At 36.8% G+C, this 18,312-nt stretch overlaps 2 protein-coding genes across 2 annotated transcripts; both read right to left on the reverse strand.

The window, feature by feature from the left end:
* Nucleotides 1–1,448: 1,448 nt before the first annotated feature.
* LOC111789643 (tubulin alpha-3 chain-like) lies at nucleotides 1,449–4,282 on the reverse strand. The gene is made up of 5 exons (XM_023670279.1): nucleotides 3,935–4,282; nucleotides 3,085–3,299; nucleotides 2,791–2,990; nucleotides 2,169–2,677; nucleotides 1,449–2,001 (listed from the first exon to the last, which is right to left on the reverse strand). The coding sequence occupies exons 1-5, from the start codon at nucleotides 4,045–4,047 to the stop codon at nucleotides 1,689–1,691; spliced, it is 1,350 nt and encodes a 449-aa protein (XP_023526047.1). The 5' UTR covers nucleotides 4,048–4,282; the 3' UTR covers nucleotides 1,449–1,688.
* A 1,597-nt stretch (nucleotides 4,283–5,879) lies between these two features.
* Nucleotides 5,880–17,529, reverse strand: LOC111789644 (eukaryotic translation initiation factor NCBP). The gene is made up of 6 exons (XM_023670280.1): nucleotides 17,204–17,529; nucleotides 7,712–7,807; nucleotides 7,467–7,571; nucleotides 7,229–7,306; nucleotides 6,458–6,577; nucleotides 5,880–6,362 (listed from the first exon to the last, which is right to left on the reverse strand). The coding sequence occupies exons 1-6, from the start codon at nucleotides 17,402–17,404 to the stop codon at nucleotides 6,231–6,233; spliced, it is 732 nt and encodes a 243-aa protein (XP_023526048.1). The 5' UTR covers nucleotides 17,405–17,529; the 3' UTR covers nucleotides 5,880–6,230.
* Between the last annotated feature and the right edge of the window lie 783 nt (nucleotides 17,530–18,312).

An 18,312-nucleotide genomic window follows, 5' to 3' on the forward strand; every position in this document is an offset into this window, starting at 1 on the left:
GAAATATCTAAGACTACATTAACCAATTTTTTGAGCTTATGTTGGAGATTTGAGATATGTTCGAGAAAGACCTAGATATGTTCGAGAAAGTCAAGGTCTTCTGTTTGTCGAGAGGCTGAAATCGTGGGTGAAGACCAAGCTCTACGAACAAAGAGTTCAAGACCTTTCTACGATCTATGCTACCGCCGAACAATTGTTTTACCTCTTTCCTCTTTATATATTTCAAGCAAGTTCTTAACTAGATGCCACTTAGAGAAATGAGGTCACGACAAGAGAGAACTAAAGGAATATTCAATCTTGAAGTGCTTGGGGAGTTTGCTCCGAATTTTGTCTAGGTTTATTTCTACAAATCTTAAGTTTTTGAACCCTAAACATGTATATTTCACTTGTAGGGGGAAGTAATGTACCCTCAAAGTTAGATTTCTTCGATTTTGGAATTCGCGAATTCGCCAGTCACATCATATCAAAATGAAAGAGAACTCATAGAATTTTTTTTTCTATGGGTAGCATAGGTGTCACAATCTAACTATGAAGAGAGTAGGTGTGATCCTCATGTTGCGACAACAGAAGTGGTGACTCTTAAGTGGCGTTCATCCGGCCACACGATGGCCTAGATGAGTGTCATGATGCGACTGAGGAGGACGATGCATTATCTAGTACACCACACAAAGTGGGTATTGAAGACAAGTCGAGACACAAGCAAGATAGAGATGTCGGATAGACAAGAGAGGCAAAGATAAGCTTGTTGAACGGTTGGGTAGGATTTCGGGCCTTAACCCCAAATTTGGGATTCTGGAAGGAATTCGGGCATACGGTTCTGAAATTAAGTCCGTCCATACGAAATATGAATGCTCACCAAATTTGGTGTCAATCGGACACCGGATGGGCGCTCCATGGCACCATATGACCGTTTACCAAAATCATGTCTATGCCTGATGGATTAAAAATGGCTCAACATGTATAGGGGTACTAGGGCCTAAGCGAGCTACCCTGTGACACATACGCGTGTCGTCACAGCGAGGGCGAGTGTGCCGAGATGAGTGTCTTGAGCGACTTCCTTTGAAAAGGGTTTTTCAAGGACAGCACCGGGCGACACGGGTGTGCCGGTATTGCGCCCCAGCCTACGTGTCAGAGGTTGTTACATACACCTGCTATCTGGTACAGTATACGTAAATGACATAGCACGAGCACGGAAGGGCCAATGCCTCAATAGAACCTGATGAATGGATGTTCGGGATGTCCCAATGAGATGAGCGACACGTGGGTCCATTCTCGATGGCATGATCGAGCGAGTTGTGATGGCCGATAACACCCCGATACTCGTTCTTTGGCTTTGGGGTTTGCTCTTGTTCTTTTAGAAAGATGATGAATGATAATACAACTTTCATAAAATGAATTCAATATGAAGTTTTGATGAACTTGTTCTTATAGACTTAATTACTAATTTGTTGGGAGAATTTGAATTCATTCCAAGCATAGGGTTGGAATCTTTACAGAAACATCAGCTCCTCATGATAAGAATTGCAAGTAGTTCTAAACACTGAATTCAGAGAAATCAATAGAATGACACATCCAGAATCATACAAAACACAAAAACCACACCTTAACAATCACAACTGCACAACTTGACTCGATACGAAACGGACACAAAAACGACGAATAAAGATACACGGGTATTATTCACGGGATTAGTAATCTTCCCCTTCCTCCTCTTCATCAACATCTTCCGCCCCGACTTCCTCGTAGTCCTTTTCTAGAGCAGCAAGATCCTCACGGGCTTCAGAGAACTCACCTTCCTCCATGCCCTCACCCACGTACCAATGCACGAATGCTCGCTTAGCATACATCAGATCAAATTTGTGGTCGATTCTCGAAAAGACTTCGGCCACTGCTGTGCTGTTGCTTATCATACAGACAGCTCGCTGCACCTTGGCGAGATCGCCCCCAGGAACGACACTTGGGGGTTGATAGTTGATACCACATTTGAAGCCAGTAGGACACCTGAAAGATTCCCATGGCACAAGTTTAATTCAAACCATAACATTTATGCTAAACCATTATGCAGAGATTATCCATACATTTATCCAACTTCAGCAATATTATATGGACCATTCAAAGAGAAAATATCAATGGCTTCATAACCTAAGAATACAGAGCAGTTAACTCACCAGTCCACAAATTGAACCGTTCGCTTCGTTTTGATGGTAGCAACAGCAGCATTCACATCCTTGGGTACAACATCTCCTCTATACATCAAACAGCACGCCATGTACTTTCCATGTCGTGGGTCACATTTGACCATCATGCTCGAGGGATCAAATACAGCATTAGTGATTTCGGGGACGGATAGCTGTTCATGGTATGCTTTCGCAGACGAGATCACAGGAGCATAAGAAGAGAGCATGAAATGTATACGCGGATAAGGTACAAGGTTAGTTTGAAACTCAGTTATATCCACGTTGATAGCACCATCAAACCTCAAGGAAGTGGTTAAAGAAGAGATAACTTGAGATATCAAGCGGTTCAGGTTGGTGTAAGTTGGTCTTTCGATATCCAATGATTTCCTACAGATATCGTAAATGGCTTCGTTGTCCAGAAGCACAGCGACATCGGTATGTTCTAGTAGAGAATGAGTTGAAAGCACACTGTTGTAGGGTTCTACCACTGCAGTAGATACCTACACACGAAGATCGTAGCATTCGACTTCAATCTTCATACGAATGGTTTAAAGGTATGCACATCAAAATCATCACATCACTATTTCTAAGCACAAACAGATTTGTGTGTTACCTGTGGAGAAGGATATATGGAGAATCCAAGCTTCGACTTCTTTCCATAATCCACAGACAAGCGTTCCAAAAGTAACGACCCCAGCCCAGATCCAGTGCCACCACCAACAGCATTAAACACTAAGAACCCCTGCAAACCAGTGCAATTGTCGGCTAGCTTTCGCACTCGGTCGAGGCATATATCAACTATTTCCCTACCCACTGGAGAACGATGCAATAAAGTGAGGTTAGTAACGAGAGAGCACAGTAAAAAGGGAAACTCTGAAAGAGCTTGAAGGAAAAGAAATGGACGCACCAGTATAATGTCCTCTAGCAAAATTATTTGCAGCATCTTCTTTACCAGATATGAGCTGTTCCGGATGGAAAAGCTGTCGGTATGTCCCAGTCCTTACTTCATCGATAACAGTTGGTTCAAGATCCACAAATATAGCTCTTGGAACATGCTTGCCTGAACCAGTCTCGCTGAAAAACGTGTTGAAGGCATCATGTGCAACACCTACGGAGGTGTCACTGCAGCATACACAGGTAATACAACATAATTAGAATAAGAGCTAAGAGCTTCAAAGGGAATATAAATCAACGATGACACTACATAAACAACAGATCCAAACAAATTTATTTTCTTGAATACGAGCTGGATCGAGGGCATCTACTCCCCCATCTTAACAGTAACATCATCTAAGACAATCTCAACGTAAGAAGCCCCAAAAGATTGGTGATTAGATTTGAAATTCCTGAAGAAAAGAATTGCTAAATCAATTGGGTTAGCTCGATGCGAATTTTCAATTCCTACGAGCACAGAGTTGTTAAGATCCAAAGTAAACCCAATCAAAATGAATATTCAAACCCATGTCCAGATTTCTCGATTGATCTCATAATGGGACTCGATGCATCGAGAGATCGGGAAAAAGAACCCTAAATTCAAAGATGTGAACGAAACCCACAATTGCAAAACAGCGAGTCGCACAAATTCGATCCAGCCCCACTCCCACTTACCATACAGAATCAATACAGGGGAAATTGAATCTATCCAGCCAAAAACAAATCGAGAATCAAAACTGACGAATGGTTGATACGATTGACAATCAAAATCAAACCCAAATCAAGAAATCAAGTGAGGAATCGAAGAAAAAAGAGATACAAACCTGGGCATCAACCCATCAGGCTGGATGCCATGTTCGAGACAGTAAAGCTCCCAGCAAGAATTGCCGACCTGAATTCCAGCTTGACCAATGTGAAGGCTGATGATTTCCCTCATCCCGAATCCGAATCCGGTCTCTCGAAAAAAAGGGGGCGGAGGATCGAGAGAAAACAGAGAGAGAAATGGGAGAAGAGGGGAAGATGCCGCAGAATGTGATCGCGGAGACGCAGAGGGGAACAGCGATAATTGATTGAATAAATATCAATCAATTATTGGGGGCAAAGGGAAACGGAAGAGAAAGAGGTTAGAGCGATGGATGAATCGAAGCCCTTATTGTCTCTATTGCTTTGTTTATAGCTTATAAGTTGAAGAAAGGGTCGGTTTTGGGTGAGGGGATGAGGCAATTCGGGGTCCCGCCATTTTCATCCAACTCTCCTTCCTTTTTCTCTTCTTCCACTCTTCCTTCCTCCTCCTCCACGCGCTCTTTGCGAGTGGGCCTTCACCCTATCAAAAACCTTTATTTATTAAACTCCATTAAATTAATATTTTAAAATTTAAAGTTATTTTTAGGTCAATTGAGTTATACTCGTATTCGCATCTTACTTTTATTCTCCATACGTTACTTTCTGATACTTTTTTTACTTGAGAACAATATTGGAAGATTTTTATTTTATTTTATTTTATTTTAACTACATTCAACATATATTTTATTTTACTTGAGAACGATTTTTATTTTATTTTATTTTATTAATATCACAATTATTATTTGTGAATGGGCGTTGACCATACCAAAACTTCAATTATTATTAGAGATTAAATTGATATTTCAAGATCTGTGAATTGAAAGTACATATATTATATCAATTGAGTTATGCTCGTAATTGCATCTTATTGTTGTTCTCTACACATTACTTTTTGTAGCTTGATACTCCGTTTATTTAAGAACAACACTGGAAGATATTTTATTTTATTTTAACTATGTTCAACGTCTATATATTCTCGAGGGTTGTAATTGGAGGGTATTGGGGTGGATAAAAGTTGGGTATTGATTTAATGAGAATATGGGGGTGGTGGGTGTATGCATATGGGTTATATGAAGTTGGAATTAAAGAGAGAAAGGGAATATGAGTGTGATGAAAGGGTGGGGAGGTTGAAAGATTCATTGATGAGTTGTCAAAGACAAAAGAAGATGATGTTAGCCAGCCTGTGTTTGTCCTATACACTCCCCCCCTCCCCCAACACTCTTCCACAAAGACAAAATATTTGATGCTGTAACCTATCACTTTTATGCTCCAAACAATATTCCTTACACAGTTCGTTCATAAGAGTAAAAGTTCGATCGACCGTTTAAACAACAACGTAATACATCATCAAATGTATTGTTTACTTCGTCGATTTGATTGGTTCGAACTTAAAAATATCAATTTCATATTTTTTCTTTTTTTCCTACTTTTGACTGATAGGTGTATTTCTTCTAATCTAGATCAAATGAACTTATCCATCCCTACACGACCAAGAAACTCAAAATATTATATCTGATACTGTAACTATCAGTTCTATGCACCAAACAATATTTAAGTTCGATCAACCGTTTAAACAAGAACCGAATACATCACTTTGAGTTTATTATTTGATTGGTTTCAACTTAAAAATATCAATTTCATATTAGTTTTTGTTTCTAATCTAGATCAAACGAACTTATCCATCCCTACCAGAAGAAACTCCAAATAGTTTAAGATGGGTCACCCTATGACAGTGACAAGATACAAAAAGTTAGAAGCCTATTCCTATCAAAGGACCTATTTAAATCGTTCAAGTGCTTAAAAACCCTTTTCAACCCTTAAAAAAATCAATCCAAATAGATTCTTACTCAACCTGTAAACCTATGAGGCTCAAAACACCTACACCTGCTGCCAGAAAATGATTCTTAAGGAGTTAAAATCAAAGTGTGGAGCCAAGTTTTGTCCTAACAAAATGAACAAAACAATGTTAAGTTATAACAAGTAAACAGAAGTTGTCTTGTGTAGGTGTTTTTCCAAGGTTTCCTGTTCAGAGAAGTCTACAGTTACAAATTGTCCACATATTTACATTACATAGTAGTAGAGCCTATTCTCCTTTTTTGAACAAACAATAAAGAAAAGCTTCAATGTCCTCAATAAAAGTGTCAGGTGAATCAATCAATTGCTTATCATCCAAACAAGGGACAAAAGCAATAAGGGCCAGGGGCAGACCATGCAAACATCATTCAGCCTTGTGTCTTAATGGTCATAGCCATAGCAGCTGACGAGGTACAACCGTCCTCACCCTCGCAACCATGTGTTTCTGTATGACGAGTTATCACGCAGAGATGCATCGTGGGGTTTGTATTCCATAACATACCCATGTGGGAGCTTTAAGTGTCGTTTGATCGAATCTCGCAGACCCATCACTGCCTGGTAGGTACAAGGACATACAAATAAGTTAAAACTCATGATCTTGTATTGCACTTATGGGTGATGGGGTAGAAGTAAAAGATCATGTTACAGACCTGATGATCAGATGCATTGCGGTTCCAGACACTCAAAATATCCTCATTGAAACGAATGCTAAGCACGGCACCACATATGTTATCACCGAAATCAAGCTGGTCCCCCACTAATGCGAGAACCTGCAGAAGCATACAACAGAAGCTTTCATTCATCCATGGAATTAGCGTACCTGAAAACTCGTATTAAATTCACAACCAAATGCATGTCTAACTCAAATAAAAGCAAACACAATGGAACAATCAAAGGCATGATAAAGAATCTTCTCACTTCTCAAGCCAAAGAGATAGCCTTCGATACAGATAACAAGGTAAAAAAATTACAGCCCTGAGATGTAGAAACCTAAATGACTGAATATTCAGCGGAATTACAACGGATCAGCAAACGAAAGACACAATACACAGAACTTTTACAGCTAAAAAGGGAACGTAAATTCTACCACCAATATGCATGAACCCCACTGCAGACTGAATAGTACGACCACCCCACTAGAACTGATACTTCTTTTATGGCTTTAGGGGTGTTGTCTTTTTTCCGGGGGTGGTGCGGGAGCAGGAGCAGGAATCAACTACTACCTTTATTATTATTATTATCTAAGAAAATGAATATATCGAATAATTATCCAAAAGTATTTTCAGGCAACTTTAGATTTCAACAATCAAGTTGAGAACAGTTAATCAGAAATTAAGAAACCAAAGGGAACAATAAATATCTTAAGATTTGACAAGTAATGCATATTGATCAATAACAATGTCATCTTTGTTATCACTTACCAAATCTTCCCAAAATCGACCAGATACAACTTTCTTAAATCGTATTATCCACTTTCCACCATTGCAGTTGGCAGAATCCTGAAAGATTATTGCATTTGCATACAAACAGGAATTAGACTCCCCATTGAGCAAAGAAATACAAAACCATCCAATATCTTATGTTACAAAAAGGAACAGGAAGTTCACTCCCTAGTAAGCATAGGGGAACACATGAATGCAACATTCCTCAACATATTACCTCCCAGAGTGGACGGATTCCTTCCTTAAAGAGATGCAGATCTGTTGGGCTTGGCAATGAAGAAGGACGAGCCAAATGGCAATAGCTTACCCAAAAACCTTCAACCTACATGCATGAGGAAAACAAAGTTTAACCAATAGAAAAACAAAGTTCAATCAATAGAAAAACAAATAATTGTAAAGACCGACATAAAATAACCACAGTACAAGATAGTGTTTCAGAAAATCAATGTTGACAAGTCGTACCGAGCTAAAGTCCACAATCTTTTTTATGTTGTCCTCATATGATGTTTGAGTCCGAACTCCAGGTGTTCGACGAGTGTACCAAAATGCAAACTTGTGCTAGATGCAGGAAAAATCCAAAACGGGTCAGTTGCACACAAGAAAAAAAAAAAAATACATGGACCTTTCTATAAGCCACTAGCCACATAAAAGAAAAGGTGGTAATGTGAAAGTGACGTGAAAAGGTCTAAAACAACCAAAACACACAAAAGAATGGAGAAAAAACACAAGGGAAATCTGAAGCATACAAACCAAAGTTGAGTTCATCTCAGAAATGTAAAGAAACGAGAACACCAATATGGCTCAATAGGGTATGAACAGGTCAGTCTCCTATCATCAGTGTACAGAAAACAAACAAAAATGCCTAACACTCACTACAGACCTTAATAAACCATGAGAGAATTTTTTCCATGCCTACGATGAAAAGAAGCTAATCAGAAAGCACTCCAATAGGTGCTAACTAAAGAAATAATAAAATTACAATACAGGTTTGAGAAACTGCGAGTAGGTCGAAAACAGTGGAAACCCAAAATCTAGGAAACTCCCAAATGAAGGTTTAAACTTTAATAGGATAGCTTGGGGTAAAGAAGTTGAGCATCCTTTGAAATATCTTTAAGGAAAGACTTGTAACTAAAAGATCCCAAGAAATCACAAGTCAGACTCCATTCTCTTCTATTGGGTTGAAAATGAAATTAGCAGGGATATCAGCATACAACTTCCATTTGCGAGTTTCCATATTATTCAGATTTTTTTCTGAATTTAAACTTTCAAGAGTTCGTGGAATTGTAAATTTGAAATGGTCTGTTTTGGAGGTCCTCCCTGAATTTTGTGTTATGCCATTGTCAACTCCACCCCTCGAGAACAGAAGGCCTTTCAGCTTGATAACATCTTTCTAAGGACCTTTGGAAGATTTGGTAGCCAGCAAGACTGACCACCAATATACTTTGGATATAATATATAGGTGCAAATTTCCTCCAAAAAGCATGTTTCTTGAAGGCAAATCTCAATAGCCTTTTGGTGAGGAGAAAGTTCCTCGCCAATTTCCTCAACCAAGTTAACCTTGTACTAACCAACCAAATAAACTTCTCAACAGAGTGTCCATCCCAATGGAGATCTTTCATGACATTTTCGATTGTGGTAGCAACTTTATTATGCGTTCAGAAGGTGGAAAGGTAATAAGTTGGAAAGTGAGAGAAAGAGAGAGATGCTCTCAACAAGGTTAATCTGTCACCTTTAGAATCAATATTGTATTTCCAAGGTAAATTTACCACCTTAAGAAAGAATGTTTCACTTCTAGCCTTATAGTTTTCCTTGGATTTTATTGGAAAAAACCATAGGCATCTAGATGTTACTTTTTCAATTTCTATGAAGGGGATGATCAAGGTAAAGCATTGGCCGTTGGTCAATATTACAACTACAAAAATGAGCCAAGTCGATAAATCTAGTACATCTGATGCTGCCAACTACAGATTAAGATACATTAAGCCCCACTGCTTGCGATGTCTTGGTAATAAGTTGGTTGGAGTGCAATAGAAGATCTTTGATGCACGTTTGGTCTGCCAACTTTGAAACTCAATAATCTTTAGTCTCTCTGCCCCCAAATATATTTGCAATTTTAACTAACTTGAAAGAATCTCGTCTTGTAGCTTTTTCCACAATTTCTACATACTCCTAGCTATCATTTATTCTTTTTTCATCACTTACTCTCATCCCGTCTTGCTATGTCCTTCCCCCTCAGTTCAGTCTTCTCTTATCCCCTTCAATTTTCTGCCCCCTACATGTATTGTTGCAATTCCTTGGATAATCAATTACTTTTGTTCAATTCCTTGTGTTCCTAGTGCTCACTCTTGATTTTTGTTTTCTCCTTCCTCCGGGTAGGATTTAGAGAACCTTTGATTAATATTAGTTATTAGTTTTGGAACACTGTCTCCTTTATTAGAATAACAATATGATAGAACCCAAATAGCTTAAATAGTATTGAAAGATGAGATAAAGGAATACAATCAACTCCCAATAAATTCGAGGTACTTGGACCCTCTTTCTTAAGTATTCTTACTCAAGTCCACAGCCACTAAACAATTGCCTATCTAACCTCTTCTCACTCACACTATTTAAAACAGATCTTCCAAAAAAAGTCCTTACCTAATTACTAATATATCCTCACTAGCCTAAAAAGATTCCCACTTCTAACCTAATAGCATTCCTATCAATATCTATCAATATCTGTGTAATTTGATTTTGAAGGTTCTGTCTACTTATAGACAAGAACTAGGAAAAATATGTTTGATTTGCATGCTTCAGGCTTTATAACGAACTTGTTCTGTTTGATAATATTACAAGATGAAAGGATTATATGTATATATGAACCAAACTCTCATTGAGAAAAAAATGAAAGAATAAAATGGCACACAAAAACTAAGCCCCACAAAAAGGGAGCCAAACTAAAGAACGGGACTCCAATTAAGTTAAATAAGACCTAACAGAAAACCTTCGTCACAGAAGCCCAAAAAAAAACATAGAACCTTCTGAAGGACCAAACGACACTCAAGCTCCTATCAACCCTTCTAAAGGTCCTATTCTTCCTTTCCTCCCAAAGGCTCCACAAAACTGCACACACACACCAACTTGCTTTACTCTCGATCATCTCTCCGTAACAAACAATCAAGGTACGTTGTCGCACTTCTACAAATAATGCATCAAAACGACCCTACCAAACTAGGCATCTTTCTCAATAGCTTATCAAAGGTATTCACTTTTCGGTGGATGACCTTTCAGAAAAAGAAAAAAAATTAACTTCGCCTTCCACAAAGAGATACAGACAAACAAACACAATAGAAGGAAATAGATTCACTAGACCACAAAAGAGAGAACTACAAGTAAAACCTTAAAAAAGATTTGGGCTCCAAAGCTGAATATCCCTTCTCCCATGCCTAATCACAAACTCCTCGATCAAAGATAAGAAAGCTATATATCTATTGTTTCTATCTCAAACAACGAGCTATGGAACTCCCACAATAGAGAATGGGAGATCTCGTATGAGAAAGGACGTTTGTCATTGAACAACTTTTCATAGAGAACAAATGACATAAATGGGGAACATAGAGAAGAGGGGTCTATCCCCAACTAATTATCCTTAAAAAAAGAAACTCCAATTACTTGGTGAGACACTAAAAAACCCATGAAAAGAAAGGGAGTTCACTAAAAATATATTTCCAAGGATTTCTAGAAGTGCCTTTAGCCCCACCTGATATCCATACAAAAGGGTGAGGACCGTATTTGCTCATTCTTATACCCAAAGGTATAGACTCAAAGGGGAAACATAAAAGGCATTTAGCCAACAAAACCTTGTTTTGAGTCCTTAAAACCCTCACATATTTAATTTGTATCCTACTAATACTCGTCATGCCTTCATTATGTTAGAGGAGTTTACCACATAGATTCCAATGAGCCTCTGAGGCTAAGTGTTCCATATGCTTTAGACAACATCATTATACAAAAATGCTATGAGAGTGACACATCCAATAAATAATATTTTGAAAATTATCATTAAATACTATACACATTTCAATATTTTCAACTGGTGAATTATACAATATAAATAATTTAGATCAACACGTTTGTATTATCATTGTAATATTCACTTTTAAGCTCATTTAAATATTAGAAGGAAAATTATATCTCAATAAAGACAATGTTTATCAATAATAAAATGAACAAAAGATTCGGACAGATACTCAATAAGTCTTTCAAGCAATATAACTTTCTTCTCAAACATCATTTTTCCATGTCTTCTCACGTTACTTCATTGGGTTTGATTAGTGAACTTTACCAATTCTCTTTCTTTTTCCCCTCAAGGAATGTTTCATTTTCGATAACTTTTTTCAAAAGAAAAATAAATAAATAAATAAAATAACTTCCCGTCAATCATTTAAAAGTTAGATACTCCAGACTCCAAATTAGAGAATACAAGAAAATTTGCCAATAACAACATATGTCATTCATATAATAATTGAAAAGCTCGGACTGATTGAGGAATCATGTTCTCGACTTCTAATAAATTTCAACAAAGTTATTGAAGAGCTGGAACTGATTGAGGTTCCATTGTGTTTTCTCATCCCACAAATCGAGGAAGGTAATTTGTGCAAGTAAAAATGGTTCAAGAGATGAACACAGTTTTTTGTTTCAGTTGTTTGTTTGCTTATTTCTTAGAACTTTTTTTTTAACAAGAAACAACTTGATATAATGAAAAGGAAATGTTCAAGGGATACAAACTCCCAAAGCGAGTTAAGAGATAGAAAGAAAAAGAAAACAACCTGGAGGCAATTACAATAAAATAGAGGTAAGCCCAGGTAATAATAAAACTATAAATGCTTCATATATTATTACAAGCTTTTCAGCCACTAGCTCATCCAGAGAGACATCTTTTAAAAGCTTTTCATGCAAATAAGCTGTATACCTTCCTGACTAGAAGGCCGCTTAAATTGAAATTTGACTTCAGCCTATAACTAACCAAAGATATTATAAACCGGAGCATCCAAAGCTCCTTTGGAGAACACTGAATTAAATGTTATATTGACCACCTTTTGTCCAACCAAAGCATTAAACACCGGAACATAAAATGCTAATTTGGAACTCCACATGAATTTAATGAGCTTTGAATTAAAAATATCAACATTTAACTCTTGTGGAAAAGCCCAGTCAGGACAACAATGCTGCAAAAACTACTTCAAACAGAGTATTTTCGGATAATCTCCCAACCCCCATGTGTTCTAGGATAGAATTTCCATTGAACCACAAAGGATAATTGCTGAAGTAAACTCACAATCTGACATTTACAACCGACAGTTACAAAATCCAAAAAAGGAAGGCTCCCAAACAAATCTTGCTTCCATAGGAAAGTGGCAAGAAAAAATACGAGTTCATCTCAATGCCGTTGAATGGTCAAACAATTGATCCCATTCTTTTGAACCAGAAAGCCTATCAATCAAAGAATTTGATCAATTTTCAGCCAAAAACTGCAATGTTGGTCTCCTGAATTAATACTTAATCTGGGCAATGAAGCTGAATAAATTTCTTCAAAGCTAGAATGATCCCTAAAGCCTCTAGTATTCCATGATAACTTTCATTGTTGGCACCACAATAATTAACTCAAATAAATGTTAAAAAAACAATTGGAGACACTGGAGGGATACTACGAATTCAAAGACTACAGATATGAATGAAAGAAGAGAATTTACTCGGGATGGCTGGTGAAGGAAAAGTACTGGATAGAAGAGCTTCACAAGCAGGTGAATATGTTACTGGAGGCTCATTCTCATTATCAGGAAAAAGAAGACCAAAAGTCTTTGCATAAGAGTCCTCCAAAAAAAAAACAATCATTATTAGCCCCAACATTCTGAGATTCCAAGAGTTGAGAGATAGTCCTCACACTACATAAACTAACATCAAATTCCCCATTTGAATCAATCAAAGGTGATGAACGCACATGACTGCACAATTGGAAGAGGAAAAACACCTTTAATTAAAACAACATTTGAACCAGGAAGGGAGAAATCTTATTGCGAGTGATGTTGGGAGCTCGTTTTGGAGGATATTTGATTCACATTTTCTGAAGAATAGACTTGACTTGACATTGTTATTAGAAGTCGAGAACATGATTCCCTCAGAACATCTTTCATTAAATGCCGAATTTTATAGAATAGGGAAAGTAAGAGGAGCTGACTCTTTCGTCTGAGTGTAGTGAAATGGAGAGACTTCATTAATTCGTCTTTGCACTTGTCGAATATTTTGAGGAATTTAAACCTCAATAGGCGTAGGGAATAGCTGATGATGAATTCTGAGGTTTGTTGTTATGGAAGAGGAATTAGTCACTGTCTCCACATCAATCAAGTCTCAACTAAAATCGTATCATTCAATGCTCAAGCTTCATCAAGAGAGAAAGAGGAACTATTGGTCTGGCTCATATTAATCAGTTCTGAAACAAAATTTGTAACATTTAAATCTGATTCTTCCATTGCTCAATTTTCAACCAGCATAGTATTTAATGTTGACAATTCAGGAGGGATGAAAGGAGTATGATTTGAGGAATGTTATGGATCTAAACCTTTGGAATAATACCCATCAACAAATAAATGTATATTGAGATATGAGAGAGAACCAGTTGAATCCTTTAAAACCACAATGCTGGCAGCATTAAATTCATTTAAAGTATCAAGGGAGGCCGACAGATGAGACTGACCGTGCATGCTATGATCATTTAATGCATTAACTACTGGAAAAATAGAAATTTGTAGCTTGCGGTGCGAAATAACTACATCTTCCTGTACCTGTCTAAGTCTATTTAAATCTATAGAATTTGAACAGTCATTTACAGAAAAATCAACTTTGGTGGAGTATGGAGGATTTAGTGAAGTCGTGCACCAAATTTAAGAAAAGTATTTCCACTCTTCTTATCCATTATCTCAATGGTTGTTGGAAGAAAATTGCAAAGGTTCCTTTTGACTTCAATAAAAGTTTCAAAACAATCAGGCATATTAAGTGTTCTAGAAGAAGTACTACGAAGGCCACCAAAACATTCACTAATTGCTTGAAACGTGTTGAGCTCCCAATATGTCAAAGACAAATATTTTATAGAGATCCAACCTCCATATCCTTTGAAAAATTCTAAATGAGTGTTTTTTTCTCGACCAATTTTTGAGTTTTAAATGGAACCACTAACTAATCTTCATTTTCCATCGACTTGTCAATACTATCATCCAACTTCAATAAATCCTTATCAGGCAGGAATGGATTGAACCAGGACTTGACTTGGAAATACTCTTCCGAAGCATCTTTGATCGTTTTCCAATAATTGTGAGCAAACAGTCTGGAGACCACCAGCAAATCACAGAATTCATATTTATCCTATATTTAGCTTTTCAAACTCAAAAAAAAAAAAAAAAAAAAAAAAAAAAAAAAAAAAAAAAAAAAANTCTGAGGTAAGCCGTGAAGAATGTATATCCATCTTCTTCTTCACAACCTATACATAACGGCTATTACTTGGTTTTTCCTCGGACACAGCCAGAAAAGAGCATTAGACGAATAAAAACTTCCCTAGGAAATCTTTTAACATTTCCCAGATAATCAGCCATCCTTTTTGGAATAGACAAACTTTTACATGAAACAACTTCCTTCCACCTGAAGGTGGCCAAACAACACACTCAATAAACCATACGGGAGAGGACTTTTGCTTTTCTAGACGCGCAGTACCAAATTCATCTCTAACTTGTTTTAAGAATTTGGAATGCACAGGTCACTGAAATGATCTACCAAATAACTTACAAACCAACGTAAAAGGTAGAATGAAAGAGAAATTCTCAGATTATGCTTCATTTCTTCAATAAAGGAAACTTCATCTACAGACCAAATAATGTAAAAAATGTTACCTACACAAAAGCTTCAAGTTTCCATGACCAAGAATCAATCAACTCTTAAAATTATGTATTGTAGATACAACAAGCTCTTAATCTCATATCTCAAAATGTGAAACAAAACAAGTAACTAACTTTGAAGGAAATTCTTTCTCAAAAGAATGGTCACTTCAAAGTAGAATTTACTTTTTTTTTTTTTGGACCAAAAATTTTCAATGATAAAATGAGAAGAGACTAATGCTCAAACGATACATACTCCACAAGGAAATGAAAGAAGAACCAAAGTTACAACAAAAATAAAAACCAAATTAAACATAGAACCAAAAAAAATAATAATAATAATAAACGATCAAGCCAAAGAAAATTTAAGAATTAAGATAACCAAACTCTCCACAAAATTCAGCAATGAAACCATCTTCCTGTTTTGAATGCAAATGTTGAAGAGTACGAGCAAAAAGAATATTGACTCATTTCTTAAAACCTCTCACTCCAAAAACTAACAACCCGTTTCAATGTACTGAAAAAATCAATCTACTTCCAAAAACATCGCATGGGAAAATGACCCCAAAATGCCATGATGCAAGGAGCTAGTAGGAGCATCTTTTGATGAGGAGATAAAAATTCTTCCAAATTCAAACCCATAAACCAACAAATTATCTAATCAACTAAAAGCTAACAACTCCTGCTTAAGCTTATAAACGACGATTCAACTAAGAGCTAACAACTCCTACTTAGCTCACAATTGACGCCAGCCAACTTTTGAAATTAATTAACCCCTGCTACCTTTTCTTTTGTAGTAGCCATCATTTGACCTTGCTTTGAGAAGCCTATCTCCTTCGAAGAAACTTCCTCAGAAACTTTTTAATGCTAATCTTTTGGAAGAACCATGACCCTTGGTGATTCAGGATATAAACTTTATTGAAGATGTAAATAGGTAAAAACCAACTAGTTTGTACTTGATAACCATTTAACTTCATCAGATAATTTTTTTGAGTCTGAAGACCTCAAGCTTATATGAGAGTTGAGAAGTTGCTAAGTACTGGAGCAGAGGAGGAAGAACTTCTTGATTAAAATTAGTATCCACATCAATTTTAGAAGAATACTCCTCTTGAAAAGTTAAGCCTAATGCCTCAGCATAAGATTCCTTACTAACATCATCTAAATGATTGCACAATGGTTGTAAACCAGATTCCACACCACTCAGGTTTGTCAGACTCCCCATCAGAATTGTCGATACATGAAACCAAATAAATATAAAAAATTGAAGAGCATTTTTTTCGAATGGGTAGCACCTTTGGTCAAAACAATCTCTGAACCTACTGAATGGATTACTTAAAGGCTGCAATGCTTGGGAACTAAAGACTACGAAGGCTTGATAGATGAGATATCCTGATTTGTTACTTGCCATGCTGAGGGAACCAATGTCTGGACCATGATAAAATAAATGACATTCAAAATCACAATTACGGGTGTTCAATTTGACGCTGGTACTCGACTCAAATGACAGAGTCCATGCTACCAGGTGGTCATGATAAGACATGCACGCATGGGAAATTAACTACTACCATCAAGGTGCTCCATCCTCTTAAAATGAACAAGACTCCGCAAAAGGCATCAAGTTGTAATGAAGAGATCGACTCTGGTACAATTTTCACAGACGCATGTGAAAAGTTCCTTTCATCAAAATGAAAATTGATAACCCTCTTAAAAATGAAGCACGATGAAGTAGAACACAAGCAACAGACATAAGAATATTCTTCATTTCTTCAATCAACGAAATTTTAATTTCCTCGTCCTGATTATAACCAAAACTTAAGTAATCAAAGGCACCCTTCAATCCACCCAACACGTCTTGCCTACACCCGTCCCCCACCGGGAAAATACAAAAAAAAAAAAAAAAAAAAAAAAAAAAAAAAAAAANTATCAATAGCGAAAAAATAGTGAAGAAATTCATCTGAGTACGATTCCAGTTCTTCGAACAGATCAAAATCCACATACACTATACGCGCATATTTGTATGTGCGAGCGAGAGAGAGGGAGAGAGTACCTTTAGGGGATGAAGGCCATCTTTGAGGTCTCGAGCTACGCGTTCACTCAAATCTTCAGCTTCTTTGGAATTGTTATTACTACCAGTTTCATCCGCAGCGACTGAGGGAGGATAAGAAGAATCAAGAACTGCTTGAGCAGAGTTAAGCTTGTTGTTGTCGTTTGCAGAATCAAAATCCTTCTTCTCGGTTACCAACTCCATGGACAACAGCTTCTTCTTCGGACTACGTGTGCCCTAAATTGCTTTCGTCACCAACTTTGTGCGTCTGCGAGACTGCAAATTAAGCCGACTAACGGAGAACCGGAGAGGGAACAACAGCGCCTTTGCCCTTTGGTATTATAAAATTAATATCAAATAATAATAATAATAATAATAATAATAATAAACTTGCGGAAATTTTAATTTCTGCAAATGTGTGCTATTCTAAATAAACTAACAATAATTTTATTATTTTATTAATTGTTATTGATAGCAGGAAATTTTATGGATATTAATGTAATCTTAAACCGTAGGTAGTTGACATCAGATAATCGTTGAAGTAATAATCTAAAGAGGTCGAATATATGGATAAAATTGGATGTCTTATTCTGACAACAGTATTGATACAACCCACTTTGTAATTGTTACAATCTAAATCATTCAAGTGGGATATCATATACAATGAATTTGTCTAAAACTGAGCTAAGAAATATTTAATCTCTTCTTATAAATCTATTAATCGAGAAGATTAGTATTCCATGAGATGATAAATCTATTAATTGAGAAGATTAGTATTCCATGAGATGATCATATGCAACTTGATTTTAATCCTGAATTAGTTATGAACTCGTGCGTGTGAGGATTTGTCCTTTCATTTGCATGGGTGAGAATGACTCCTTCGGCCCGATTCAATATGTCTACTGTTTTGGAAATTGATCAAATAGGGAGTTGGGAACATAATATCATGAGATGAAATTTACTCCTTTCTATATAAGAAAAATAGATAGTTGTTCTATTAACTAACAATGGGACCCACCCTCTCATTGGCCCTAGAGAGACTTGGTTTATGATTGGATCATAAACAAATTGTTTATTAGAGAATAAGTGGTAGAGGTGTACGTGGTTCGGGT

Source organism: Cucurbita pepo, chromosome LG03 (genome assembly GCF_002806865.2).
Source record: "Cucurbita pepo subsp. pepo cultivar mu-cu-16 chromosome LG03, ASM280686v2, whole genome shotgun sequence".
NCBI classification, from domain to species: domain Eukaryota; kingdom Viridiplantae; phylum Streptophyta; class Magnoliopsida; order Cucurbitales; family Cucurbitaceae; genus Cucurbita; species Cucurbita pepo.